The sequence below is a fragment of the Erythrolamprus reginae genome, chromosome Z, assembly GCF_031021105.1.
Source record: "Erythrolamprus reginae isolate rEryReg1 chromosome Z, rEryReg1.hap1, whole genome shotgun sequence".
In the NCBI taxonomy this organism is placed as follows: Eukaryota; Metazoa; Chordata; class Lepidosauria; order Squamata; family Dipsadidae; genus Erythrolamprus; species Erythrolamprus reginae.
The window spans coordinates 112359269-112387036 of NC_091963.1; the positions used below are offsets into that span (position 1 = coordinate 112359269).

General features: G+C 37.2%; 1 protein-coding gene across 3 annotated transcripts; it reads left to right on the top strand.

The window, feature by feature from the left end:
* The first annotated feature begins 2995 nt into the window (after positions 1–2995).
* SP2 (Sp2 transcription factor) lies at positions 2996–25065 on the top strand. Of its 3 annotated transcripts, none has more exons than XM_070726273.1 (7): positions 2996–3066; positions 8177–8252; positions 15195–16166; positions 16550–16871; positions 18240–18414; positions 20872–21065; positions 22759–25065. In XM_070726273.1, the coding sequence occupies exons 2-7, from the start codon at positions 8190–8192 to the stop codon at positions 22857–22859; spliced, it is 1827 nt and encodes a 608-aa protein (XP_070582374.1). In that variant the 5' UTR covers positions 2996–3066; positions 8177–8189; the 3' UTR covers positions 22860–25065. The 3 variants fall into 3 exon arrangements, with proteins under 3 accessions (XP_070582374.1, XP_070582376.1, XP_070582375.1); XM_070726275.1 differs by having other exon boundaries at positions 15195–15551; XM_070726274.1 differs by lacking the exon at positions 2996–3066 and adding an exon at positions 3114–3257.
* Positions 25066–27768: the final 2703 nt, after the last annotated feature.

Genomic DNA, 27768 nt, shown 5'->3' on the forward strand with positions numbered 1-27768 from the left:
AGAGCAAGAGAGGATCCCATCGAATACAGGGGGAGGCAATTGGTCATGTTGAAACAGGTCCCCAAAAAGATATGAGATTTGAGGAAGCCTTATATGTTCCTGACATCTAAATTAATAAGACATGTCAACTTTAGATGACTGACACCAGAAGGAATTATAATATCATGGCAAGAAAAAAAGATTGTCATCAAGATTTTTGTGAAAGACAATTTCCAACATTTCCAACATTCCAACATCCAACTATAATGATCCTCTGTCACAGTAGGAAATATAGTTCAGTAATACTTTCAGAGTCAGAAGATCTCCATCCTTAATTTACAGTTGGCTAAATTATAGAACAGGCAAAAAGCATTCAAATAGGATTAACTTTGCTACAGCTAAGAAGCAGAGTCCCCTCTCTATGGACAATATAACAGGTTGCATTCCAAAACCTAAATCTAGCTTTTATAGTCTAATGCTAGCTAAAATCAATTTCATAATCTCAATCTACTAACAGTAATTTAAATAATAATACCATTAGTAAATGTTAAAGAGAATCTACACAATTTTTAGACTATTAAATTATTCTTCAAGTATTTGGTGCCCCCTAGAGGTATAAAACATTGGTTACACGGATTAGATAGGATGTCAATCTAGGTCACTCTAAAAACACAATTGGTACTCAGGAATATGCCTTCCTAGTGAACTCCTATACATTAGTACTACATGTGAGCAGTCTCACACATATATTACTAAAAATATCAGCATCTAAATGTATATCCTCAAAGTTCAAAATTAAGTATATGGGACTTTTGAAATGAAGATATTTTTTTAAAAAAAACTCAAAATAAAGGCCAGGGACATTTCCAAAAATTATCTTATGCACAATCATTTTAATGAATGAGGACTATGGAAAAGAAATCTGTAACTCTGTTCATTTTAATGACTTCTGCATTGGGGAATATCCTTTTGGAATATTCTCTTATTTTTTCAGCTGGGCTGAAATGTAACAATGTGAAATAGCAGCTTGATTCTTGAATTAGCTTTGGCCATTGAGAACAGCTTTCCTCTTCTGATGCCTTCCAAATGTGTTGAAGCTCAAATCCCATTATGGTTAAAGTAATTGACTGGTTTGAACATTCTACTTCAAAAATTTAATTGCAGCTATAACGTGGATTGTGGTTGCAGAAACATCATGGACATTGTTCAGCCATTAATAGGTAAAGAAAACTGCACTAAACTGTTTGAAGTTGGTGAATTTAAACATGTTTAAATCAATGCTGCTTGTAACTAACAAAATAACTTATTAAAGGTAATCTCTGAAATAGTTCCTGATTTAGAGCATTTCTGTCTCCTTACTTTTCCAATTACCATATTTTTCAGACTATGACACACTCCCCCCCCCCAAAAAAAGTGGGTGGACATGTCTGTACATCTTATAGAGTGAATGTTGCCGAAACCCCACCTACACACCCTTTGTCCTCTGCCTCCCAGCAATTTGCCTCCTCGCAGCAAATAGCAAACAGTATGGTCAACTTCAGCACAGCCTGATTTAGCTGATTGGCAGTAGGATTTGCCTCCCAGAATACCAATCAGCCGATCTAGGCTGTGGGGATCACTGCCAGCCACCAGCCCAATCATCGCCGCTGCCACCGGCTCACCACCTATCGTCGCCTCCGCACATTTGCCCCATTTTGCATCTCGTTTTTCAGCCTCTGTGCAGTTTTTGGCCCATTCCAAACGGTGAGAATAAGCAATAGACAGTAGAACAGGGATGGTAGGCACAGTGGTGCGCTTGTGCACGGCCCTTGCAGACCTTTTATAAATGGGGAGAGATCTACTGTAGAAAATCTAAGGTTAAAATTGTTGGGGTTTGGGGGAAGAAACCACAGAGTCAGGTAGTGCATTCCAGGCATTGAACACTGATCAACTGCCTATTGCTGAAGTCCTATTTTCTGCAGTCGAGTTTAAAGAGGTTTACATTTAGTTTGAATCTATTATGTGCTCGTGTATTGCTGTGGTTGAAGGTGAAGTAGTCATTTACAGGAAGGACATTTTGATGTATGATTTTTATGAACTACATTTAGATCAGATAGGAAGCAACCAATTGCAAATTGTCCAATAAATTGTAGAATAAAGTATTTTGTTGCAAGAGGAGGTGTGAAGGATTCTTCTTGTGAAGTATTTCTGGAGTCTCTCGATTTTATTAATGTCTGATATGCAGTGCGGGTTCCAGACGATATCAAAGGTTCCCACAGGCAAGCCAAGAAAGATGTGAGTTTCACAGGTTGAAAGGTTGCACATTGAGCTCCTCGACGTGCTCTAACCGCTACGCTTTCTGACCACACTGCGTCATCTAAGAAAAGATTCCCTCAACGGCGCAGATATTGCTTCTCATCCCGCATCCTCGAACGAGGCTTGCATAACCTGGAGAACGAAGACAAGAGGAAAGTCTGGTCCGCTGCTGCCCCCCAGTGGTCTTCAGGAATTTGCAGCACAAGGTTGAACAGCTCTACCTAAGTCCAAACACCAGCAATAACAATTTCCCCACTCCCACCCCACCCCACTTATGGCGTATGAGTGTGCGTGTTTGCTATTGGCTTCTCGGGAAATTATTTTTGCTTGACCAATGAAAGTTCTCTGCGACAGAATCCCACCCCTTTTATTGAGCTCGGTATTTCTGTTTGTTTTTCCTCTTCTTCTCCCAGGACCTTGCCTATCAATCAATTATAAGCGTGACACTACCCTTGAATATCAATTGGTGAGGATTCAAGTCAATTTGTGATTCCGTCCAAGCGATTGGACTTTCCATTGACGTCCGTCATTGTCAAACCCGTTCTTTTACATTGGCCAAACTTGGACGTTTCAGTAGGCAGCAAAGATTGGTAAGATCGCATGCCAATCATTTGGAGGCGGTTATCTGAACGAACAACGTGCATTTTGATTGATCAAACCGTGTAATCCTTGAACGGCGATTGGTCCCGTCTCGGTGCGATGGGCGGGGATTACAGGGCGGTGCCCGGTCTACTGAGGACGAAAATGGCGCCTTGAGGGGGGTCCGTACCGCTGCCTATTCCTTCCTAGCAGGTGAGCGAGCTCGAAAGAGCGAGTTAATGCTCAGGAAGAAATAGGGAGAGAAATCAAGAAATGGAGTGCGGTAATAAATGGAGGAAGAGGTGGGATCTGTAAAACGAGTAGGGGGTCTTTGTTGGGAAGGCCCCCCCCCGAGCGCGCGAACAGGGCTGAAGCAACTGGGACCGGAAGGAGGCGGGGCTAAGGTAAGAGCCCGCCTCCGGGGACCTATAAGAAAAACAGGCATGGGTGACGGGGGGGAGAATGTCCATTCATTTATTCTCTTGCTCAGGAGAGAGCGGGAGGCGGGAAACGACGGGATAGTTTGTCGTTGATGCTCGGGTATTTTGGTGGTTTTATTTTTAATGGCGGTATACCTGTGCTTTCTAACAATATACTGGCAGCAAAGAAGTGAACCTTTTTGTATAATGTTGCTTCAAATACATAGGTTGTGTCAACCTATTCTCCAAAGCACCTGAGGAACAATGGGTGGAACCTAAACAAAAAGAGAAGCAACTTAGAACTAAGAAATTTCGTGACAGAACGGTGGATCAGTGGAACAGTTTGCCTCCAGAGGTTGTGAATGTTCCAACACTGGAAGTTTTAAAGCAGATGTTGGATGACCATCTGTCTAAAGTAGTGTAGGGTTTCCTGCCGAAGCAGGGGGTTGGACTAGAAGATATCCAAGGTGCCTTCCAACTCTGTTGTTATATATCTTGACTTGTTTTCTCACCCTGCCTCCCCCCCCCCCACACACACACACACTGATGCCAGGCTATTTTGAAAGATGGGGGTTATGAATGCCTGTAGATTAAGAAAACGTTATAAAAATGGAGAAGAGAAGGAGGATGGACAGTGACAGTCCTATGAATTACAGTAGATAATCTGCATGAGAATGGAATGGGAGGAGAAAAAGGAAGAAGAGAAGAATAGAAGAGAATAAGAGGAAGAAGAGAAGAAAATAATAGAATAAGAATAGAAGAGGAAGAAAAGAATAGAATTAGAAGAGGAAGAAGAAGAAAAAGAGAAGAATAGAATAGAATAGAATTCGTTATTGGCCAAGTGTGATTGGACACACAAGGAATTGGTCTTTGGTGCATATATTCTCAGCATAAAAGAAAATACAAGATATGTTCATCAAGAATCATAAAGGACACACTTAATGATAATCCAGGTACAAATAAGCAATCCAATCATATTAGGAACCTGTCAATATAAATTGAATTGAGATAGTCATCTAACCCAGACAACAGCAAGAAAAAGTGATTTTAGGGTACTGGGACAAGCCTAAGGGCCATGCAGAATCAGAGTGGCAGGTGCTTGGAACCGGGGAAGGGAAAGAGATGGGTGTGGGATTCTAAAGAGAAGAAAAAAGACTGAGGTAATGCTGCCTTTACTCATGGAACAGATGTTCAACATAAAGGTACAGGACAGAGAAAGAAAGATGACTAAGTGATGGAGGAAATTCACAAGACTTATTAGGTTAAGACAGGCTTAGCATTTCAAGCCTTTGGACTTAAGTAATAGGCAGGTTTCCTCGAGTATCAGTACTATATTCAGATGTCCTGAGAATAAAATATAGTTGGTGGGGGTATAAGGAATGATAACAATCCCTTGCTGTGCTTTAGATTGCTTGCTGCTATAGCCATACTGTATTTGCACAATGACTTTTTTGAATTAATATAGTTTAGACTCAGTTACAAGTGCTTCGTTTACAAACACATAGAAGTCTAAACTAGTTATAGAAGAACCCCCTCGATTTAATTGACCTCAGTTTAATTGACTTTGAATGTGGTGAATAAAATTTATTCATATACTGTATAATGCTGTGCATGTGTAAAATCCCAATTACTATTTGCATGCTTCAGATAAATAAAACATATAAAACCCCATTCCAATTTTGATTATCCTGATTTAATTTTGTTTATATGGTAATACAAAGGTTGCTCACACAACATTTTGAAACCCAAATACAGACCTAACCAGTGAAATTAAAAAAAACATTGTGGTTCATAGGATCCTAAAGAACAACCAAAAGAAGATATCTAGCACAGATCACGGGGCTAAATGCTTGGTATGTTGAATCAGAAGGCTTTGTTTACTCTTCAGAGTTCAGTACTATTCAGCCAGTTAAAAAATCTGGTTCTGATTTGCAATGGTGACTAGCCTTTAAGTAAATCCTAAATTTATTATATTGGATCCCATCTTTAAAATATTTTTCTGAATTTATTTTTTATTTATTTATTGCTTGGGTTTTTATGCCGCCCTTCTCTGTAGACTCAAGGCGGCTTACAAAGTGAAAAACAATACAAAAAGACATGAGAAACCCATTAATTAATTAAAATCTAAATTTTATCTAAAACCTCAGTTATTTCAAGGGTAAGATTAAATAAATAACTGCAAAGACAATAAAGAAGACAAATTACAGACAAAAAAGGGAAAATAAAATGTGCACAATATATACAGAGAATCAACATTAAATAAACACACATCAACCTTTAAAAATATTTTTGGTCAACTTATTTAAAGAGCGATTGACCAAAATGAATCAACTGGTCTAAGGGAAACTTAGAACTGAAATTTCTTGATTTCTACCCAGCATTTTAACTTGTATTCCAAATTAGCTATAGGTTCTAAACCACATAAAAGACTTTAAAACAAATTTTGACTCAAAGAGAAAACCACGGCTACAAGTATTTTTAATGTCATTTTTAAGTTTTAAAATTGACATTAATATTTGAGTTACTTGTGGCTGGTTACTAACTGTTTATCTACATCCCTTTGTGCTGATGTCACTGTATCCAAATTTTAGGGAGAAATGATGACTTTGAGACCATAGCCTATGTTTATTCCTTTCTTTTTAAGAAAATGAGTTCAACTCATTGCTTTCTAGGATTTAAAGATATTTGTAGGATTTAAAGATCTCAGTAATGATGATTTCTCAAATTAAAAAGTAGGGACTTTAGAATACAGTATACTATAAATAAAATACTTCTTAAAAGTTGGTTACTTATGGCTGAGATTTTTGTGGTTGAGGTTTTTTCTCTGAATCAAAACCTGCTTTTAGGTCCTTGAATCCTTCCTCACTGGTTGAGTGATATTTAACCTTGATCTTGCAAATAAGAATTTGTTATAAAGATAGTTCTCCACTTACAACAGTTCATTTAGTTACTGAATTTACAACAGAAAAAAGTGACCTATGATGATTTTTTCACACAACTATTATAGCCTCAAAGTTAGGCATTTGTAACTATTATGGTTGTAGTGTCCCAAAGTCATGTGATCACTTTTTATGGCCCTCTGACAAGCAGTCAGTGAGGGAACCAGATTCATTCAACAATTACTAATTTAATAACTGCAGTAAATTCGGTTAAATGTGGCAAGAAAAGTCAGAATATAAGGCAAAATTCACTTAGCAAAGAAATTTGGGGCTATTGTCGTAACTCAGTGACTAACCTATATTAGAGCTTCTGGTATGGGCTTTCAGCACACCATCTTTAAAGTAATCTCTGAAAACCATCATGCATTATGAATGCCAAAACAGGTAAGACATATAATTTTCTTATTACACTGTCCTTTTGAAAGCATTTCAATTTGTGTCACATGAACATTGACATGACATGGCATTTTATTGCTATTTGCGAGACGTCGAGTTTTTAAAAAGGAGAGTCATACAAATCATACGATTTAAATAAATATATCTAGAAACTGAATTATCTTTTAAAAGTAATGATCAGAGTGGAATATTTTTCTCTTTCTCATCTTTCAAAAGCTTATCTCATTTTGCCTAATCTTACATAGTTGATAGAATGAGTCATAGTTATCAGCTTTACGTTGCTTCCATTGAAAGGGTAACAATTGTTGAAGAAGAACTATGTAAAGAAATTTGTTCATCTAGATTTGCCATCTAGGATGTTTGTGCCTATTAAAGGAACTAATTGTAGTTTTTGTTGTATTTCTTATAAACATGCTTCTTTTATGGATGTAGGAAACGTTGGTGAGCCATATTACTTTTATAGCCTACTTTAATCTATATTGAACCTTCTATTTGTGGCTCTGCTAATTGAACTACTTTTTTGAAGAACTAAATGCATATTGACGTAGGCTAATACTTGATATGGACAAGTATGGTGTTGTTAGGGTAGTGGAGAAGAAGAGGTAATTCCAAATGCACAGGAACATTTGTATTATGCCTGATGGCAAATTTTTAACCTGTACTTTTTTCTAGGCTTTAAAAGATACATTCGATTTGAGGAGATGCTGACAGATATAATGAACTCATGTACATGCTCTGAATAACCTTTTCTCTTTGGAATTCTAGTCGTATGACTACAGGATGCACAAAACAGTGGCTCAGAAAGCTGGAAGTTATTTTTTGTTGTTGTTTCTTTCCCACACTAGTCATTCAATTACCATCTTTCTTTCCCAGTTTTCTTCATTTTGTTAATATTCATCTCTATGTTTTCAAATTTACCTCCACAATTGTAAAATCTATAAATTTGCTTTTGGAATATTTCCATATGCAGAATTCCATGAATAGGTTGTCATAATTAGAATATAATTGCTGCTCAGAAATTTTAAATAGATATTTATAAGATATATCAAAGCCGGTATCATTTTTTAAACTTATTACCAGAAATATATAAGTACCATAAAACAATGCATATAGTTTTATATTGCTGCATATAATTTGTGTAGCAAAAGGTGCTGCACATAATTATGATATAGCAAAAGGTCAGAACATATTTCTTTTCTTTCCAGATGCAATAAATATGCCTAAAAGTAGTCTTACTAAGTATTGATAGAATCACTGTCAAATTCTCTCAAATATGATGCAGTTTTTTCCATTCTAATAGTTTTTGCACTACCTTTCTAATCTAGTTTTCTTTTTATTATTCTGATATTGTCAGTTACACTAGGGGGAAAAATATTTTAAGATATATTTAAATAAATACTGTAGCTGTGGGTACAATTCAGTACTCTGGTTTTATACTGTGAATAATTTTAACTGAGAATTATGACATATTCCATATCAATATCTCTTTCTTAATACATTATTAATCTTACTATCAATATTGAAAAACAGTTTAAATTATTAATTGATTAACCAAACTTTTTTTTTCAGATTTAGAGACAGTATGGCTGCCACTGCTGCAGTTAGCCCCAGTGATTACTTACAGCCTGCTGCTTCAGCAGCTCAGGTGGGTTGTTTCTGTTGATGGCATTGCTGCATTAATATATATATATATATATCAATCACATTTTTTTTTGCTGAATTTGAAAATTAAGGGAGACTAGGATAGATCTATTTCGGCCTTATTTTGGCCTCATCAGCTAGCCATACCCATGTATATGAATGTTATATATATGAATGTTTAGCCTAAAATCTTGCAATGTGGAAAACTCTCTGATGAAACTGTAGAGAAGAATTTGTTTACCTAAAAGTTCAGTGATTATTGCACATAATGCTATGCTTTAGATTCCAGTACCGTTCATGAACATAGCTTTATATTATAATACTGTGTAATATGTTTGCATGCTGTAGTCAGTGTTATAGATTCTTGTATACTCCAGTATGGATTATTAGGTATTATACTGATTTGTATACATATGTAAACATTCATATTTGGAACAATATGTCGTGATATTTGTCAATCAGTTTAAAAACTTAGTCTAGAAATGGTTTGGTGGACTAAGCATTTCTTGATTTTTTTTTAAAGATTTCTTGCATATGAAAATATATTTAATTTGGCAGAGCAAGTGACAAAGTACATGTGGCGGAAGTGGAAAAAATAAGAGAACAATTGAATTTTTTACTATGTGTTATTTATTCACAAGCGGCAACATCTACTAAAAAAAGAAGTTTAGACTTTGTTAATACATTAGTAGTGTCCATCAGACATTCCTAGGGCTCTAGGTTAAACTAGAAAGTTGAAAAAACTATCCTAAGAGAAGACAGTGATAAACTATTTCTCTTTTTGCATTCAAGAAAATTATCCTTAGCATGTCCAAAGATTCAACTGGTATTGCCCTCAACCTAAGGGTATAATTTAGGACCAATAAAAGATGTGTAATTCACTTATCGAGACAACAAGTAGTATGGATGATTTATATATTTGCTGAAGAATAACAGATAATATTTATGGCTACTAATCAGTGTATTTATAAATGGAATTTTCAGAGAAGTACCATATTTTTTGGAGTACAGTACAGTATAAGACAAACCAGAGTATAACACACATCTTAGTTTTGGGGGAGGAAAACAAGGAAAAAAGATCTCTGTTTCACAACAATTTGGCAAACAGCACAGAAAATATACACTGTTTACTGGAGAATTGGAGAAATGTATATTATGGCAGTGTATTAATCCCAGAAAGTTTTCTGAAATGTAATCACACTAACTCCTCCCAATTATTTAAGTAGATCTATTCCAAACATGACTAAGTCAGGATTTAACTCAGCTACCTTATCTTAATACTAATACTTAATACTAATACCAAAACAGGACATTCCAGATTATACTTTTACAGATCTTTAAAATTGATGTGGCTTTCTGGAAAGCATTCTCTGCTATTTAAAAGAAGATACAATAGCACTCTGCCTCTTCAGCTCAAGCATTTATTTTAAAAAGTTTCTTCATTTTATTGAACAATAATAAAGCAGTCTTTAAAAACAAATCTAATAATTTGAACATTCTATAGATATTTATAGTTATTGACTTATCTCCTTGCATCCCAAAAACCCAGCCAATTTCAACCTTTGTTTCTCCCTGCAGCAATTTGCCTTCTGCAGCTTTAGTTTCATTTTCATTTTAGCACCTGGGCTTTCCAGCAACTTCAATCAATTAGCTGAGTGTCAGGAGGCAGATAATCAGTGGCTTGTGCTAATCAGGCTCTGCTGCTTTTGCTGCAAGGAGATAAATTGCTGGCAGGCAAAGACCAAAGTGTGGGAGTGGCTGGGTGGAACTACATTCGGTGTATAAGACACACCCAAGTTTTCACTCTCTTTTGGGGGAGTAAAAAGGTGTGTCTTATACTCCGAAAAATACGGTAGTGTGCATGCTTTGAAAATGATCTGGAAGATACACTTCCAAATGTGCTGGAGCATGAATTCAGTATCTCTTGGAAGTAGCTGTGTCTTTGGCTCCATGTGAGCTTGAAAAGAGGCACAGCTGCTTTAAGGACTGCGCCCTTAATGAAATTCCTTAAAGTAGCCACATTTGTTTTCAAGCTTGAGCAGAAGTCTGAAAGTTTAAAGAGATGCTATACTACACAACCTGAAGCACATCTTCAGTATCATTTTTGAAGCAAGAAGTATGCACAGTTTTAATGATTAACAATCATTGAAAAACACACAGAAGGATTCACAAGGTCAGTGCAATAATTTCTCTTAGGAACATAGAAAATATGAGTATGAACTCTCATAATAACTTAGAACTCTGTTTTATAAAGAATCAAGTTAATAAAGCATTGTAATGAAAAATGTTTCTTTGCTTTCTCCCTATAAAAGAAAGTTATTTCAACTGGAGAACCTATTAATAAACTGTAATATTTATTTTGAATTTCATTTTACTAAGACAATAACTCATTTATCAATCTTCAAGAGGTCAACTATATGTGAAAGCATGTTGACCACAAAATTTGGTAGAAACTAAAAATACTTCCTTTTATATGCTATTGGCTACCAGAGAGGAGAAGCAGAAAATGCATGTGAAACAAGTACTGAACAATAAAAAAAAGAAGGGGAGATCCCATCTTCAGCCTTTGCCAAGCATCTAAGAAACTCTGGGTTCCTTTAAGAACCTTGGAATGCTGTTTAATCCAACTTTCATTAAACACCATTCAATGTTTAAATATATCCTACCTTTTCCGGGTTTACATAGTTGAAATATGTACAATATTTCTCCTAGATATGGTTGTGTCCTTTTCTGCCTTTCTTTTGGAATATAAAGACAGTAATGGAGAAATAGGAAATGCTTATTTTTCGGACTGATTTTTCTATCTAAGAACTTTCAGTTATCTTAAGATAAGAGGCTCCCATTCACAAAACAAAATCAAGAATGCTTTTCATGAAATATAGCTTCCATCCCATCGCTTCGGCAGAAACATCTAAGATGTTCTTTATCTATGATGGTGAACTTATGGCACACGTGCCACAGGTGGCGCACCGAGCCATATCGGAGGGCACCCGTGCTAGCTAGCTCATTTTCAGTGTTGGGGAAGGCTGTTTTGTCCTCTGGATATTTTTTTCCCTGAAGCCCCAGAGTGCAAAACCAGAAGTTCGGAAGAACAGACTTCTGGTTTTCCCATTGTGCTATTTTTTGCCCTCCAAGGCTTCAGGGAAACTTACTGAATCTCAAGAGTGCGAAAAACAGCCCAACAGGCAAACTAGAAGTTCGGTTTTTTGAACTTCCAGTTTGACTGTTTTCTCACTGTTCTAGGCTTCAGTGAGGTCTGTGCGCATGTGGGGGACAGGGAGAGATTGTGCAGTTGCGCGGGGGCAGGGGGAGTGCGTGCATGGGGGGAATGGATGTGAGCACATGCGTGTGTGCTAGCACACACACACACACACATCACTGCTCAATATCATTGTATCATCCCAAAGGTTTACATTTTAGTTTGTTTCTGAAAATATTTCTTAAATTTACTTTCTTAGAGATTTTGTAGGACTCTATTTTGAAATATACTGTAGATGCATTAAGAAATAACTGTATCATAATGAAGAAATGGTTTATTGAGGGAGGGATAGTGTATATATTACATGCATAGCCTTTCGTCTATTTCCATCATGGTAAGCATTATTCAAAGCAAGGAGAGGAAGTAACACATAGCAAAAGATATTTAAGTCATGAGATAAGAAAAAAAAGAATAAAATATAATTAAATTTAGTTTATACCGCTATCATTTACTACATTCTTTCTGCCCTTGGAAATCCATCATGTCCACACATAACTTTGTTCTTTGGATTTTATTCTTTAAAATCCTCACTTTCAAGAACTCATCAACTGCAACCAATCCCAATTTCTCAGGATTTCTCTTCTATACAGTTGATTCATTGTTACTTCATACATTTGCCATGCAAATTAATTCTAAATTGTTTTCCCCACAAACTACCAGAATGTATTTTTTGTACTAGTCACTCATTTTTCTACGCTCTTATTCCTTGATCACCCAATAATTTCTGATCCTGTTTTGTTTCATAATAATATACACTATGTTCCATATTTGTCCTGTATTCTTTTTATTGTGACTTTTATTCTATACTTTTTATCTTGACATATCAGCCATAAACCAAGCTGAGTGGAAAAGAATTCCCAAGACATAGCTATGTTTCTTCTTTATACAATTCTCCTGATAATAGATTATCTATTATATTCCTGCTAACTAACATTTATTTGTATGTCCTAGCAATTTCACTCTCCATTTTCTAATCTTTTGTAATTATTCTACCAAACCACATAAATTCATCAATTTGCTCTAGCTTTTTTGGCATTTGCATATAATTAGCTATTAATCATTCCATTTTCTATGTCAGATACAATTGTCTTGATCTTCATTATATTAATGTTCAAATCTATTTTTTCCACTGCAGTATACCATCTAATAATTGCTAACAGATTCCTTACCCATTTATTCATAAATACATTAAAAAACTAAGAGAACATCATTTATTATTTTCTTATTCAGGATTGAACCATTTATTCTCATGCATACATTTGTTAGATAATATACCCTGTCACTGCATTCAGCAAACAATTTTCAACTCTGCAATGGTGCAAAACATTATATCCATCTTGCATATTACTTTAGTATACACCTCTAAATAAATGAATGTGCAATAAACTATCTTACTTTAACATATTTCACAATTATCCACTCAGGTCAAAATATTCCTACCTAACATAAGAACATTTTGTTTCTCAAATTTTGTTCCTTGTCGCCTGTTGCATCGTTTTTAATTATAATTCTGCCAAATACCTTTCTGGGGACACTTAACAGATAGTTTCTTCATTTACTGCTTTTATAAAAGGAATAATAAGGCATTGTTCCATTCATCAGGCACAGATGGAGTCTCTGTCTCTCTCTCTACACACACATGGACAACACACATTTACATAGCTACAACTTAAATAGTTGCAACCTTAGATTTGAGCATAGGCACAGCATTTATGGCATCTCTTTTTTTCTTACTTTTTTTTAGCATTTAGCATTTATTGCAGCTTCACTTCTTAATATACTGGTATCAGTTCCATACATATCTCTAAATGCATTCTCTCACTGGTTTCGCTTTATTTATGTTTTGCCCTCTTCACTTCCTTTCAGAACCACTCTATATTTACTGCGCTTCTTAATCTTAACCAGTTCTTATTTTCTTTGACTTACCTTCATAAAACAGCTATATTTTCCTGTGTATACATATAGTAGTATTGCTTCTTTCATAATCTTCTAGCTGTCTTTTATCATCTATCTATCTAAATATCTATCTATCCGTCCATCTATCGTTCGTTCATTCGTAGCTAACACATCAGGTTTTAACTTTTCTCTGGAAGGTTATCAAAGGAAAATAATAAAATAAAATAAGGATAATAATAAAATAAGGATCTTTTTAAAAAAAATGAGCCTATTTAGCTTGGGGCTGCAGGAAGGATGTTTAAACCCCTTAAGTTTGTTGGAGAGGCAGTTGGGCAGCAACTAAGAACGCTGCTGATTGCTCTGTTCTAAATTCTTATTCCTTGTGATCATGTGACCCAGAGTGGAGCATGTACAACAGAGGTTTTAAAACTTGACAACTTTAAAACTTGTGGACTTCAACTCCCAGAATTCACCAGCCAGTTGAACAATTCTGGAAGTCGAAGTCCACAAGTCTTAGAGCTGTCAAGTTTGGGGACTGCTGATATACAGCCTGCAAACACAGATGCAATGAAAAGGAAAAGCACAAAACTGCATGCGCAAACAGAACACGTTATTTCATTACGTAAAAGAAAATATAGGTGTGTTCTTCTGACGGATTTGTAAACAAAATAATTAAGAACTCTTCATCAACATGCTTTCTCTAACTTATTTTGTCATCCACATTCTGCATTCCCTTCATTTTTCCACTAAGCATCGTTTACATACTTCCAGTGGGAAACCTAACTGACTTCTGCAATATTTTATCACATAGTTCTGCTTCCTTATATCCATTTGGCTGTAAATTTTTCTTTATAGCAGAATTGGATAAAATTTACAGAGCATTATAGAGGTCACAGTGTAACTGTAAAATACAGCAGCATGCAGCAGGCCAGGATTCAATAAAAATGTTTGATCTACTTTCAAATTTCAAGGAAAGGGCTGCCTTATCTATTTTCCTATATTATTGGTTAAAAAAAAAAGAGGAGGGGATTCTCCATCCTTGCCACAAAGAAAATGGACAATTTAACAGAAGTCTGCTTCTTATTTATTTCATATAAATGAATGGGATTTTTTTTCCTTTTTGATAAAAATTGCGTTCAAATTGTTAGTTCTTCGAGAGAATTAATGGACTATCATCTAAATAATTCTGTTCTCTCTTGGCACTCTAGGTTCATTTAAAGTTAGTGAATGATTGTGTATGATACTAATATAAGTTCCTATTGTGTATAAGTCTAAAACAGAGTACTATTTTTGTTTATAAAATGTTTATCATGGATATTCAGTTTGATGTATTGATTTCTGAAAATGAAAAATGTATTAAATTGAGAATGAATAAGAAAATAAAATAAATAATGTTAATTTTTGAAGTATTTGGGAATGCCCCATTTCTTTTTGTATGGGTGTTATATACTGAATATTTGGGATCTCTCAAATTATCATATACATTTATAATTCTTTGAATATGTTAACTGGAATGTTTGCTGAAACTTAAATTCAGTGGAATAGTTCCTAAGCTAGTAAATTTTTAATTATTTTGCACTTAATTAATCTGTAGCACTTCTCAATTAGTCTGGGTCCAATTCTATTGATACTTGTTGTTTTAAGAATATGATGTGCTATTTAAAAAAAGTTCAAACTCTGTATTATAAAAATCTGGATTTTCTCATTCCTCAGCTGCCTTGTATTATATCAGGAACAAACTATTTGTGTCTACTGCCTTTGACCCAAGCCTTTTCTCTTCCATTCCTGTAGGATTCTCAGCCATCTCCATTAGCCCTACTTGCAGCCACATGTAGCAAAATTGGTCCTCCAGCTGTAGAAACAGCAATTACTTCTCCTACTCCTCCTCAACCGGCTCCTCGGAAATTAGTTCCTATTAAACCTGCTCCACTCCCATTAAGCTCTAATAAGAACAGCATTGGAATCCTATCGTCAAAAGGAAATCTCTTTCAAATCCAAGGTTCCCAATTGGGGACATCATATCCTGGTGGACAGCTAGTATTTACAATCCAGAACCCAACTGTAATCGGCAAAGGAACCCGCTCTCCTGCCAATATCCAGTATCAGACGGTACCACAGATCCAAACAACATCGGGACAGACGATTCAGGTGCAGCAAAATTTGGGCAATCAAATACAGATTATTCCCAGCAATATCACCCCTTCTTCTTCCTCCTCCTCCTCATCATCCTCTTCTTCAGCTCATAAGCCTGTGCCAATAAAGCCAGCTCCAGCTCATAAGTCATCAACATCCAGTCTCCAAAACACAAGTAGTGTTGTCAAGTTAACTGGCTCCAGTGGCAATGTTACACTTACTCTTCCAGTGAGCAATCTTGTAACTGCTGGGGAGACTAGTTCTCAAACTCAAGTTGTGCCCGAGAGCCCCTCTAAGCCAAGCAGAAAATCCCGAAAGAAAATGGTATCACAAGCTCAGACAACTGCAATGGCTATGGCAGAGCAAGTGGAAACAGTCTTAATAGAGACTACAGCTGACAACATCATCCAGGCAGGGAACAATCTGTTGATTGTGCAGAGTCCTGGATCTGGGCAGCCAGCTGTGGTACAACAGGTGCAAGTAGTTCAGCCCAAACAAGAGCAACAGGTAGTTCAGATACCACAGCAAGCCCTACGGGTAGTCCAGGCAGCTTCAGCCACACTCCCTACAGTTCCCCAAAAGTCCCAACAAAACTTCCAGATCCAGACAACGGAGCCAGTTCCCACTCAGGTATTTCATTGAAAGTTACCCCCCCTCCTCCTCTTTTTTTAACTTTTTAATTATTAATTAAAACTAGCCTTCAATTTGGAGATATCAAGTAATAATAATTACTAGAATTCTTGGGGGTAAACAGGCTAAGGGTTCTTCTAATAGGAAAAGTAATTTGCCCACTTACAGTTTTCCCTACAAATGTGTTATTTAAGTATCAGTTTCCTATAAAAGCATTCAAGAGATGTAAACAATTTGGCATGCATTTGTTTTGGTACTTTGATTTGTAATCTATCAGAATTTGGGGGATGGGGAAGATTGGGAAGCTCTACTTGGAGGTCAATTTCTACATTTCTTCCATGCACAGGTCCATCCTGTGATTCACCTTTATGTTATTTTTCTAGGTCTATTTTAAGACTCCTTCTGGTGAGCTACAGACAATACTACTCCAAGATGCCACAGGAGGAGGCCTATCTATGGCTTCTTCCCCTGCGGTGTCCTCAGCCACAACCTGCAGCAGCCCTGTACCCCGCAGTTCCCAGCCAGGGGGGAGTACCAAAAAGACGGGGGCTCGTAAAGAGCGTGCTCTGCCAAAGATTGCCCCTGCTGGAGGCATCATCAGCCTCAATGCTGCCCAGCTCGCTGCGGCTGCCCAGGCAATGCAAACTATCAGCATCAATGGTGTGCAGGTTCAAGGTGTTCCTGTTACCATCACCAATACCGGAGGTGGGAAATGTAATGTAACAAACCTGTGATGTGCAATATTTCAGTTGTGATATAATAATAAATTCATTTTTAAAATTGTTTGGAATGTTATCAGTAACAAGAAAGAGTAATGTATAAGTAGCATTATGTATATATATATTTATATTATTTAGTAGCTGTAGTATGCTCAGCGGCCACAACCTGGGCAGTAGCTTCAATAGGTTGGTGAAACCAGGTTGAGAGTAGCTGTTGGTCATTGACCTTCAGTGAGATAGAGACTTGTCTATACCTAGCATGTGAAGACAGATTCCAGCGACCTGAGCAAATGAAATCTACTAGAATAGGTCAGTGGTCATGAAGGTGTTCTCTACAAGCGATGTGATATGCTAAGAACATGGCAAGACAGAAAAGATGCCTGGTCAACCACTGCACCCAGCCCATCTCCAACTGTCTCAACTCTTGATATGTTATTGGAGCAAGATGGAATCTGGGAAGACAGAGTGAGGCTGACTATGCGCACCTCTCCTTCGCTTTAATCCAATTCACGTGCAAGTCTTGACATTCCCCCCACCCCAATTCCCATAAAGATGTCAAGGTCCTCTTCGAACACGATGGATTAACATCCTATACTTATTTACAGTAATTATATGACCACATCTTCATAATTATTCTAGACTGCTCATAACAATCCCCCCCCTCTCGAACTACCCTTTATCAAGTACTCTTCCTCCTAGACTAAATAAGTTCCCTGTTCAAATTCCATCCTGGCCCAATTCTTGGGGAAAGAGCCAGGTCCTGAAGAATGGACACACTTGAAGAAAAGTGTGAAATATTTTGTGTTCATTTTAACTTTTGCACTCCCCATCTAATAATAAGAGACTTGCCAGAATACAATGGCAGATTATATCACTATGCCATCATTACTAGAAAATGGCTTGCTTATTTTCTGAATAATTGTAATTTGCAATCATAAACATTGCATTCTTTCTGTTCTAAATATTATTGGTTGCTGGGGAGATGGGAAGTGAAGGATTCTACACTTTCTATCTCCCTGAGGGTGGAAAAGGTTTGAAAACCCCTCAACGTAGCAAATTTGAAAATGTGTATTGTAGTAGGATAGTAATATTGTAAAGAGAAGTATAGGAATAATATAAGAATTAGCAATTTGGGAAGAAACATTGGGCTTCTAGATCCAGGCAGGAATAAAATGTTGGAACCTTGAACTGGGTTTTATTTCAAGCCTTGTGCAATTCTGACATCCAAAAAGGCAAGGAGAGAAAATGGAACTCATAGTACATGGCATTTTAGTCTGGGTTTGCCTAGAGGTTTCCTGGAATAAATAACAGTAAAAATTCCCAAGCCATAATTTTTTAATCCTCCTTTCTGCAGGCCAACAGCAGTTAACGGTGCAGAATGTTTCCGGCAACAATCTAACCATCAGTGGCCTGAACCCTACCCAAATCCAATTGCAAATGGAACAAGCACTCTTGGGGGACCTGCAGCCTGGAGAAAAGAGACGGCGGATGGCTTGCACCTGTCCAAATTGCAAGGATGGGGAAAAAAGGTAATATGTGGAGATTGGGAGCAAAAAGGAACGTTGAATCCCAAAGGCTGTCAACTTCAGTTCCTGCTTTGTATAATTATTTAATTCACATCCTTCTCCTCTTGCTATCAATATATAGTATTCAGTTCCTTATAACAACAAAAGCAGCATTTTAAACAGCTCCTACTACAAAAATCAATTTATTTTAGTAGAAGCCTTGCTTGCTTTTTATTTGAAATTAAGGAAATTTCCGTGACACCCAATCCAGAGTCAGGCTGCGCTGTTGCCTGATTCATGAGAGGCTCGCAGGAGACTTTTGCAGTGGCACCAGCAATAGGCAGAGACATGGGGATGGGGGAGGCAGGTGATCCCAAGGCCACGTGTGGGTGATTGCAGACAAGCTGGGAGACAGTGGGACGGAGTTGGCAGGGCATTGAGATTGCCTTTACCTCCACCTGGCTTTGCTGCATACGCCCAGAGGGAGATGCACTTAAAAGAAATAAGACCTTCCCAAAATAAATAGATACTTTATTATTATCATTGTATGTTTTAATTTAATTTAATTTATTTGACTTCTATGCCGCTTAATCCCGTAGGACACAGGGTGGCTTACAACAATATAAAATACAATAAAAGAAGTCAATATTAATACTAAAAACATTAAAATAATAAAAACAATAAAATCCCCCACAGCAATCCAATCAACCAAACATAGATGCCATATATACACAGTACAGTATACCCATATAATGAAATCCACATAATGCCTAAAGACTAGGCCCAACATACATAACAATCCCAAAAACACACCCCACCCGCCACCAATTCCCCACCCTGAACCACTCAAACATCCACACAACAGAGTATTACTGTCCAAAAAATAAGCCTAAATGCTGATTTTCAATCCCAAAAGAAAATAAGACTGGGTCTTACATGAAATCAGAATTTTAAAATACCAAAATAAAATGACATAAGAATGGGTTTTAATGACCCCTCGCTTTTATATACAGTATATGTGTTTTTTAAATGGATATAGTTAGTGCATCTCTTCCTGTTCCATTAGTTGCCTATAAAAACTGCATAGGTTTGAGCATAGCTTGTGGTAAAGTGATTGATATGTAGGTGATTAAAAGATCAATTTTCCAGGACACAAATCATTAAGTATGAAAGATATTCTATAATAATGATATTTGATTGCCTAATTGTTAAAATGTGATCTGGGGAAAGCTGTTCAGAAGCTGTTCTTGTTTTCTTGTCCAGAGATTATTTGGCATCGTACAATGTCTTCAGCCTGTTAGAAATATAGCACCAGTAATTGAATATGTGTACATTGTTTCCTATATTACTTTTTGCAGGTTTTTTATGTTGAATAAAACTGTATGAAAAAGAGAGAGGGTTATTCCCAAGTTGTTTTTTCTTTGAAAAAATTGAAATAGTATTGAATTGTTTCTTGGGACAATACAGCGCTTTCATCTTAATGGATGGGCTTAATAATGGATCTGTTTTTGTATTGAACAGAAAATCTTGGAGTTTGGTCTGCTTTTTTGCGGAACCAGCTTATTAAAAAGGGTCAGTTCAGTGGCTGAAAACAAATAGTTTCTTTCATATTGCACATACTGACTATCTTGAGCAGGTTGGATTAAAGGGGATGAATTTGCCTTCTGAAAATTCTGTGATTCTGTCTCTGGGTGATTTTTGAATTGGTGTAAACTTGCATCCATATGCACGTGTGCAAAACTAACAATTGATGTGATCTCAGAGCTGAAAAGGTTGTACTTTCTTGCTGAATTGGAAGGCAGGTCTGGAAATATTGAAAGGTAAATATATTGCGCCTCACCTTCCCTCATCCCATGCATATATAAATACCCCATGGTGTCCCTGCCCATGCGCACATTTCCCCCTCATCCCTATGCATGCGGGTCTCACTGAAGCATGGGAAGTGAAAAAATGGGCAAACGGGCAAACCAGAAGTTTGGAAAAATTTTGGTTTGTCCATTGTGTTGTTTTTTGCACCCTGGAGGGTTCAGGAAAGCATCTTGAAACTTCGGAGTGCAAAAAACAGCACAACGGGCAAACTGGAAGTGTGTTTTCCGAACTTCTGGTTTGTCCATTGGGTGGGGTTTTTTGCACTCTGGGGCTTTAGGGAAGCTTCCCCGAGGGGTCCAGAGGGCAAAACAGCCTTTCCCAGCTGGCCAGCTCACGCATAGGGCAGCATCTTGCGTGCCCTCCAATATGGCTCCGTATGCCACCTTTGGCACGCGTTCCATAGGTTCACCATCACAGATATAGGATAATCAATATGAAATTAGTTCGATCTTTTCAGCAGTTTTGAATAGTTCTGCTTCTTGAGTCATCATTGCAGGATGCAATAATTGATGTGATCTCTGAGATCCCACCACGTAAAATCAAGCAAAATATCCATACCTATTTTTAAGCTAAATTAAGAACCCCCTTTTTTCTGTTTTTCTTTCTTTGTAGGTTGGGGGATCAAGGGAAAAAGAGGCACATCTGCCATGTGCCTGAATGTGGAAAGACCTTCCGCAAGACTTCCCTTCTGCGGGCCCACGTACGTCTACACACCGGCGAGAGGCCTTTTGTCTGCAACTGGGTCTTTTGTGGAAAAAGATTTACACGCAGTGATGAACTCCAAAGGCATGCCCGAACGCATACAGGTCTGTCAAGTCATTTCTCTGCCTCAATCTTCCATTGTAGCCCAGCTGTCATTCTATCCATAGAATACATATTTGGCGGAGTGGTGGATAAAAATACTAAACATTTAAAGAGCATTTCATCTTGATTACCTTTATAATAAAGATATACTGGTTTGATAAAATGCTGAAAGACTTGATCTCAAAAAAGAAAGCAAGTTAATTTAGTTTAGGTAACTCATAAATTAAATATGGCCATCTCCCTCTAACAATAGACTCATCTATTGTGATGTGTTCCAGATGGACTATCCTAGAAGCCCATTCAGACTGACTTTAGCATTTTCCACTGTATCTCATGATCTGCTCAATTGCATTTCACAATTGAATTGTTCTGTTTTTGTACTGATACATTCAATCTTCTTTGATTGTGGCCATCGTTACATCTGTTATTCATAAAATACAGTGATCCCTCGATTTTCGCGGGGGTTACGTTCCAAGACCTCCCGCGAAAATCGATTTTCCGCGATATAGTGGCGCGGAAGTAAAAACACCATTTTTGGCTATGGACAGCCAAAAATTACCCCCACGCACCCTTTTTCAAGGCAGCACAAGGAGCCGGGCTTGAAATTAGGGCAGGGAGCGACGAAAGTGCGGAAGCCGACAAAGATTGCTTTGAATGTCAGCTGCCCCCGCCCCCCCAGCACCCGCCCGCCGTTCGCCCGGCCACCCGCCATTTGCCCGACCGCTCGCTCGCCCGCCCGCTCGAGAGCAAGAGGGGGAGAGATAGAGAAAGAGAGAGAAGGAAAGAAAGAAAGAGATGAGAGAGGGAGGAAGAGAGTGTGAGAGAGGAAGAAGCAAGATAGAGAAAGAGAGAGAAGGAAAGAAAGAAAGAGATGAGAAAGGAAGGAAGAGAGAGGAAGAAAGAGAGAGAGAGAAGAGTGGAAGGAAGAGAGAGAGAAATGATAGAAAAAAGGGGAGAAAAAAAGAGAAATGAGAAAATGATTGAAGCAGAGAATGACAGGAAAGAAAGAGAAAGAGACTGAGAAGTGACTCTTGGTGATGACGTATGACGTCATCGGGTGGGAAAAACCGTGGTATAACAAAAAAAACATGGAGTATTTTTTAATTAATATTTTTTGAAAAACCGTGGTATAGCGTTTCGTGAAGTTTGAAGCCGCGAAATTCGAGGGATCACTGTACTGTTTTAACCTTAACTAGAAACTCATATTTCAGTCTGAGTGGAAAATTGTTCCAATATTGAATCAGATTAATGCCTAACATTCTGGTTTGAAAAATGATTTATCAAATGCCTACAAGCAAGACCTGAAGAAGATATTAATCCTTGCCATGCATTTTTTACCTGAGTTTCCATTTAGATTTTGTGGAAGCGGGAGAGGTAAGAGATTTTGTCCAGTTCTTAGAACAATCCCTACAGTGGGGGATTTGGCAAGGTTTTTCACAAGTGTTTGCCATTGCCTCCTTAATAAGGCTGAGAAAATGAGACCCAGCTAGTTTTGTTCCTAAGGCAAGATCAGGACTCACTGTACCCAATTTTAGCCTTAATCACTATACAAAGCTGGCTCTGAATTTAATTTTATCATGCTCCTAATTTTTTAAAAAAGCAATCTCTATTAAAAAGCTATTTGTGCATTAGCTTTTTATTATATGACTGTTGTCGTGTGTGCTCATTGTTGTTCTTGTTCCTTTTTCTGAGCAGGTGACAAACGTTTTGAGTGTGCCCAGTGCCAAAAGCGCTTCATTAGGAGCGATCATCTGACAAAGCATTATAAAACCCATTTGGTCACCAAGAACTTGTAGGTTGAGATGCAAGCAGGAAAAGTAAGGAAGCGGAATGGTGATGAGCAACATTTCACCCTTCATCATGAAAGATGGTCTCTGCAAAGGACAGAAAAAACAAACAAACACCCAAATAATTGTCTTGACTATGTGACAACTTTCCCAGCCACATCTGCCCAAGGAAAAATGGAATGGCTGCTGGCTCCTTCAATCAAACTGTTTTCAGGCTGGCCTACTCCTTTGGAACTTCTTGATGAATGCATCGAACTTCAAGGCTTGAATCTGAGATGGGGGAGCAATGCCATTTCCAAATATGCTCAAATCAGCACAAGGCCAGTGGCAGACCTGGAAAAGCAAGGCAAATCCATTTATGCACCTTCCTCAGGAGTGCAGAGCCAGGACCCTCCTCTGCTGCACCAAAGGAACTCCTTTTGGGTTTGAGAGTAGCACCAGTGAAACTGTACCCCACTTGTAATTTGGATCCCCCTTCACACTCGCTCCCATGTGCTTGTGAAGCTTTTGAATGAGAGGCAGGGAAACCATCCAAAACGGGACACGTTCCCCCTAGCACATTCCTACTTTATATTTAATAATATAAATATATATAAATATATATACACACACATATAAAATAACCTCCTTAGGAAGCTTCATGTCTTTTCTACGGAGAATGTTGCCTTATATTTTACCCCAGGTTCAAATTATGTATTGTGAGCATTTTTTTTTTATTTAATAGGTTGTTTAATAAACAAAACAATCCTTTGCCTAAGAGTGCAGGCAAAGGCTAAAGTCCCTATCAAAATGCAGAGTCTGTGATCTGATCGTGGTCTGTAAACTAGATATCCCCTGTAATGGAACAGGAATTTCTAGGGTATATGTAGCAGCAGCAGCACTTTGTTCAAGGAAAGAAGGGGATCTCCCATGTATATACGAAGCAGAGTTGTGGGACTGTGGTCCACAAGTTCTGTTGTAGATAGTAAAAAGTGCAGGCAAAAGCTATGTATGAGCCATATGGAAAATCTAGGGCAATCTGTTTGCAATTCTGCATTGCTTGGTTACATAAATAGAGTTAAAAGTCCAGTGCATATTTGCACTGTCAAGCTCTATTAGACATTATTATTGATTTGATAGGAAAATGAAAAAAATCCTTTTCAAATTTTATATTCTCAGTTTTTTCCCTTTTTTAATTTTATTTTGTTTACTTCACTGGATTCCCCCTGCCTCTTTTTTAAAAAAATATCCAATGCAGTTCTTTTCGTGTACTATAGTGTATATTGTACCATAAACTATATATTGCGTTTAAGTGTTTGTTTGTTTCAAAAATATACCATTTGTTATTTTTGACCTTTTAAATTAAAACAAAAATCCATTTTATTTTTTAGTTGTAACTGCTTGACGTATGTTTCTTTAAGTGACAAATCATTTTTGCTTTCAATTAATGGTGTAACCTGGCAGAGCTGCATGTAGCTTGCCCCTAAGGGAGTACCAGGTTGGGGGAGAACCATGCATTTCTTGATGAACTGAAATTTTAGAATCTCACACTGAACCATCATTTGGGAACAAAATATTATTTTTAAGAGGAAAGAATGGAAAAATGGGTTGTTTAGGTGGCTTGTTGACAATAAAAATGTAAAAGAGAAGTATTTTAACTCCTTTAGGACGGCTCAAAGGAGTTTTCATGCTCAGATTGTTTTGCCATGCAGATATAAAATGTTGGTCAGAATGTTTTCATTTTATTATGTCTCTTTCATTACCCTCTCACTCCTTCCATAAAGAAGTAACAAGTTTCAAAATTACACTTACAAACTGTATATGAAAATATTACATAACAGCATGCAATGCTCTTAGGTTAATAATGGTGATCGTTATGCTTCTGTCATACTTAAGCCATAGTGACAGTGAATTGTAGTGGAATGCAAGGTAGGCTGACTTGTTCTATAACTCAGGTGTCAAACTAGCCACGTCACATTGCTGTCGTGACGTTTCACAATGTTTTCTCCATTCATGGAGCTGGGGTGGACGTCGCCTGCACATGATGCATCCGACCCACAGGCAGGCAGTTTGACACCACTTTCTATAAAGGATTTTTAGTATCATTCAGCAAAAAATTTTCCCCTGTAGAAATGTTCACATATTTTACTTTTTTCCCATCCTGGGTGGGAAGGCAATGATTTAAGTAGCCGGCAGGCAAGCAAGAAAGAAAAATAAATCCATATCGTTATACTCCAGTTTTGAAACTAATGTTATGTATAAGCAATCCCATATTAAAAGCTGAAGTCTTGAAATGGTAAAAAGTATAGTGTTTGGTGGCTGTATTAATTTATAAGAAAGGAGGCGTGAGGAATGTACATGTTCAGCTCCAACACTCAAGGTGGCTAACATTCAAATAAAATTACTACATAGATATCACAGTAATAACAAAATAAGAATAGGGTAAAGAACAGAGTTAGAGATAATTATTCAAATTGTAGATATTTCTCTCAAACACTTCATGCTGCATAAAATGGAGCCCACACAGGCCAGCATACTGCAAAGGGATATGACAATCCCTGGGTCTATTATTATTTGATCTGTTGAGAAAGAATACCTGGATCATATTTTCCTGGATTGATCAAACTTTACAAGGTGTTCAGTAAGATGTTGAGAAAATCCTTTGAGAGATTTTGCCATACTTACCGTAATCATTTCAGTAACAATCATCACTTAAATCCTTTAGTTGATTTACACATGTAAGCCTTTTGATCACAGATTAGTTTTCTCACTTGATCGATTATAAAAGGACCAAAAGAATGAAGACTCCTATCTCTCTTTTCAAAAAAAGCTTTCCTATTGTAGGTGTTCTTAATCCAGTTTTATCTCAGGTATAAGGAAAGTATACCGGATCCATTTATTCCTCAAGCCTAATATTTATTGGCTTGTGGCTGACAGTAGTTTCACAAGATCTTTCTCAGCATCTGCATATGTTGAAAAGTGAATCTGGGATTTCTATAACACAGAGTCTTTATTTTGAACTTCAAGCATAGCTACTGTATAAATCCTTGACCAAAGAACAAATAGATCTTGAGCAGATACACATGGAGTTGTAAGAAAGGAAAAGGAAAGTCAACTGGATCAACTCTGGCAATTCATTGGGAGACAGATGTCACATATCTTCATACACCCACAGTCTTAACCTCCGCATTACACTGGCTTTTCTCAGAATGTACTGCTCATAAACGTGTCTCTAGCTATCATGGAACATATATGACTTAGCACTAATTAACCAGAAAATGTAAATTCATTTGATCAATTTAAACTGTTCTGGACAAAGGAGAAATGTTTTATCTGTTACTAATTTGGTCCTAATTATCAAAATAACACACTTTGCAATATTCCATTGCAAACTTGCAAATTACCATCTGATACAAATTATTAATACTGTGAACAAAATTCATAATACTGTTAATGAATTATTTTTACTTGCTTTAGCCTGGCTTCAGTTCCTGTACTGAGAGAGTTCAGCATGGCAGAGCAAACCAAATTTCCAACCCTTTCGTTCCCCCTTTTTTTCACTTATGTCAAATTTCATGTCATTGTTTTTGACCTTAATGACTCGCAGCCTGCCTCATCTCCAAAGGTAGTCAGCAATGTCATCGCAAGAAAGTCTCTAAGGAAAGAACATAATAATGAAGACCACAGATGCAACATCATAAAGGGACACAAATGAAATCCTTGAGTTTAGCTCATGGTCTTAAGTCCATCTATGTTGTCAAAAAGCAACTGCTGTGATTCACATACGCTTCGTTGAAGCAAATAATCCACATTACAATTTAATGTGGTCAGGTAGTTTGGTAGCATGCTAAAATAATGGTTGGGATCCCACAATCCAGAACAATAAATTATCCAATTTCTTTTAAGTTAGTTATGTGAAGCCAGTCATAGTTAATCTCCTGAGCAAAAGGAATAGCATGAGATTTCTGGTACAATGGATGCTTTTTACAGAAGTGATTGCTCACCAAAGCAACTTAAGTTCTGCCTCTAGAGATGATACCAGAATTCTAGAAACATATTCTTAATGAGTGAGTCCAACATTCTCAGAAAAACTTTTCTGAACAATCCTTGTGGAACAAATCTCCAGCTATGGAAGAAATTATAGAAAAGAATAACAATAATAATTTACTTCACCATCCAAGCAACAGAAAGCAGTAAGTTACTATTTTTTCTCCTTCCTTTGGGTCACTGAAATGAGGCAAATTAATTACACTGGCTGCCAGGTAGGGAAATTCTGTCAATTTCAGTGCATTACAGGTAGTCTTAATAGATGGATTGCTCATTCAGTAATTGTTCAATTACAACAACATTGAACAAGATAACATATGACTAGTCCTTATAATTGTAACTTCCATGAGATCACAATTTGTGTACTTGGCATCCAGCTCACAATTACAATAGTAACAGCACTTCACAATCATGGGATCACCATTTGCAACTTTCATTGCTGCAGTTTAAAAAGTAAAATCTATGGAGAAGCTGCCAGAAGTTGCAAATGGTGATCAGGTGATGTCATCCACGGTGGGGGTTTTCTGGTTCAGCCCATTTCTGTGAACAGTGTAGTGCCTACCCACCCAGGATGCTTCTGCACATGTGCAGAAGCGTCGCACGCGCACAAGAGCAAACCAGTAGCAAAGGATTTGAGAATCTACTGTTGAATGTCATACTCAATAATTGTATGGGATTCACTTAATGGGACAACCAGAACATCTGCAAATGCCATTGGGAGTTGGCATGATCATAGACATCACATTTTACCACCTTGTTACTTAGAGACAGAGTCGCTAATCCCAGTTGTTGATAAATAAGAACTATCTGTATAGTGATTCTGGGATCAAGGGATTTGGGTTTCAAGTCCTCATATAATATTCTCCCAAAAATGCAATTAGATATAAATGCT

Coding starts and splice junctions, on each gene's coding strand:
- SP2 (XM_070726273.1), top strand. CDS start 8,190: ATGGCTGCCACTGCTGCAGTTAGCCCCAGTGATTACTTACAGCCTGCT. Junction 16,167..16,549: donor CGGAGCCAGTTCCCACTCAG/GTATTTCATTGA, acceptor TTATTTTTCTAG/GTCTATTTTAAGACTCCTTC. Junction 16,872..18,239: donor TACCATCACCAATACCGGAG/GTGGGAAATGTA, acceptor TCCTTTCTGCAG/GCCAACAGCAGTTAACGGTG.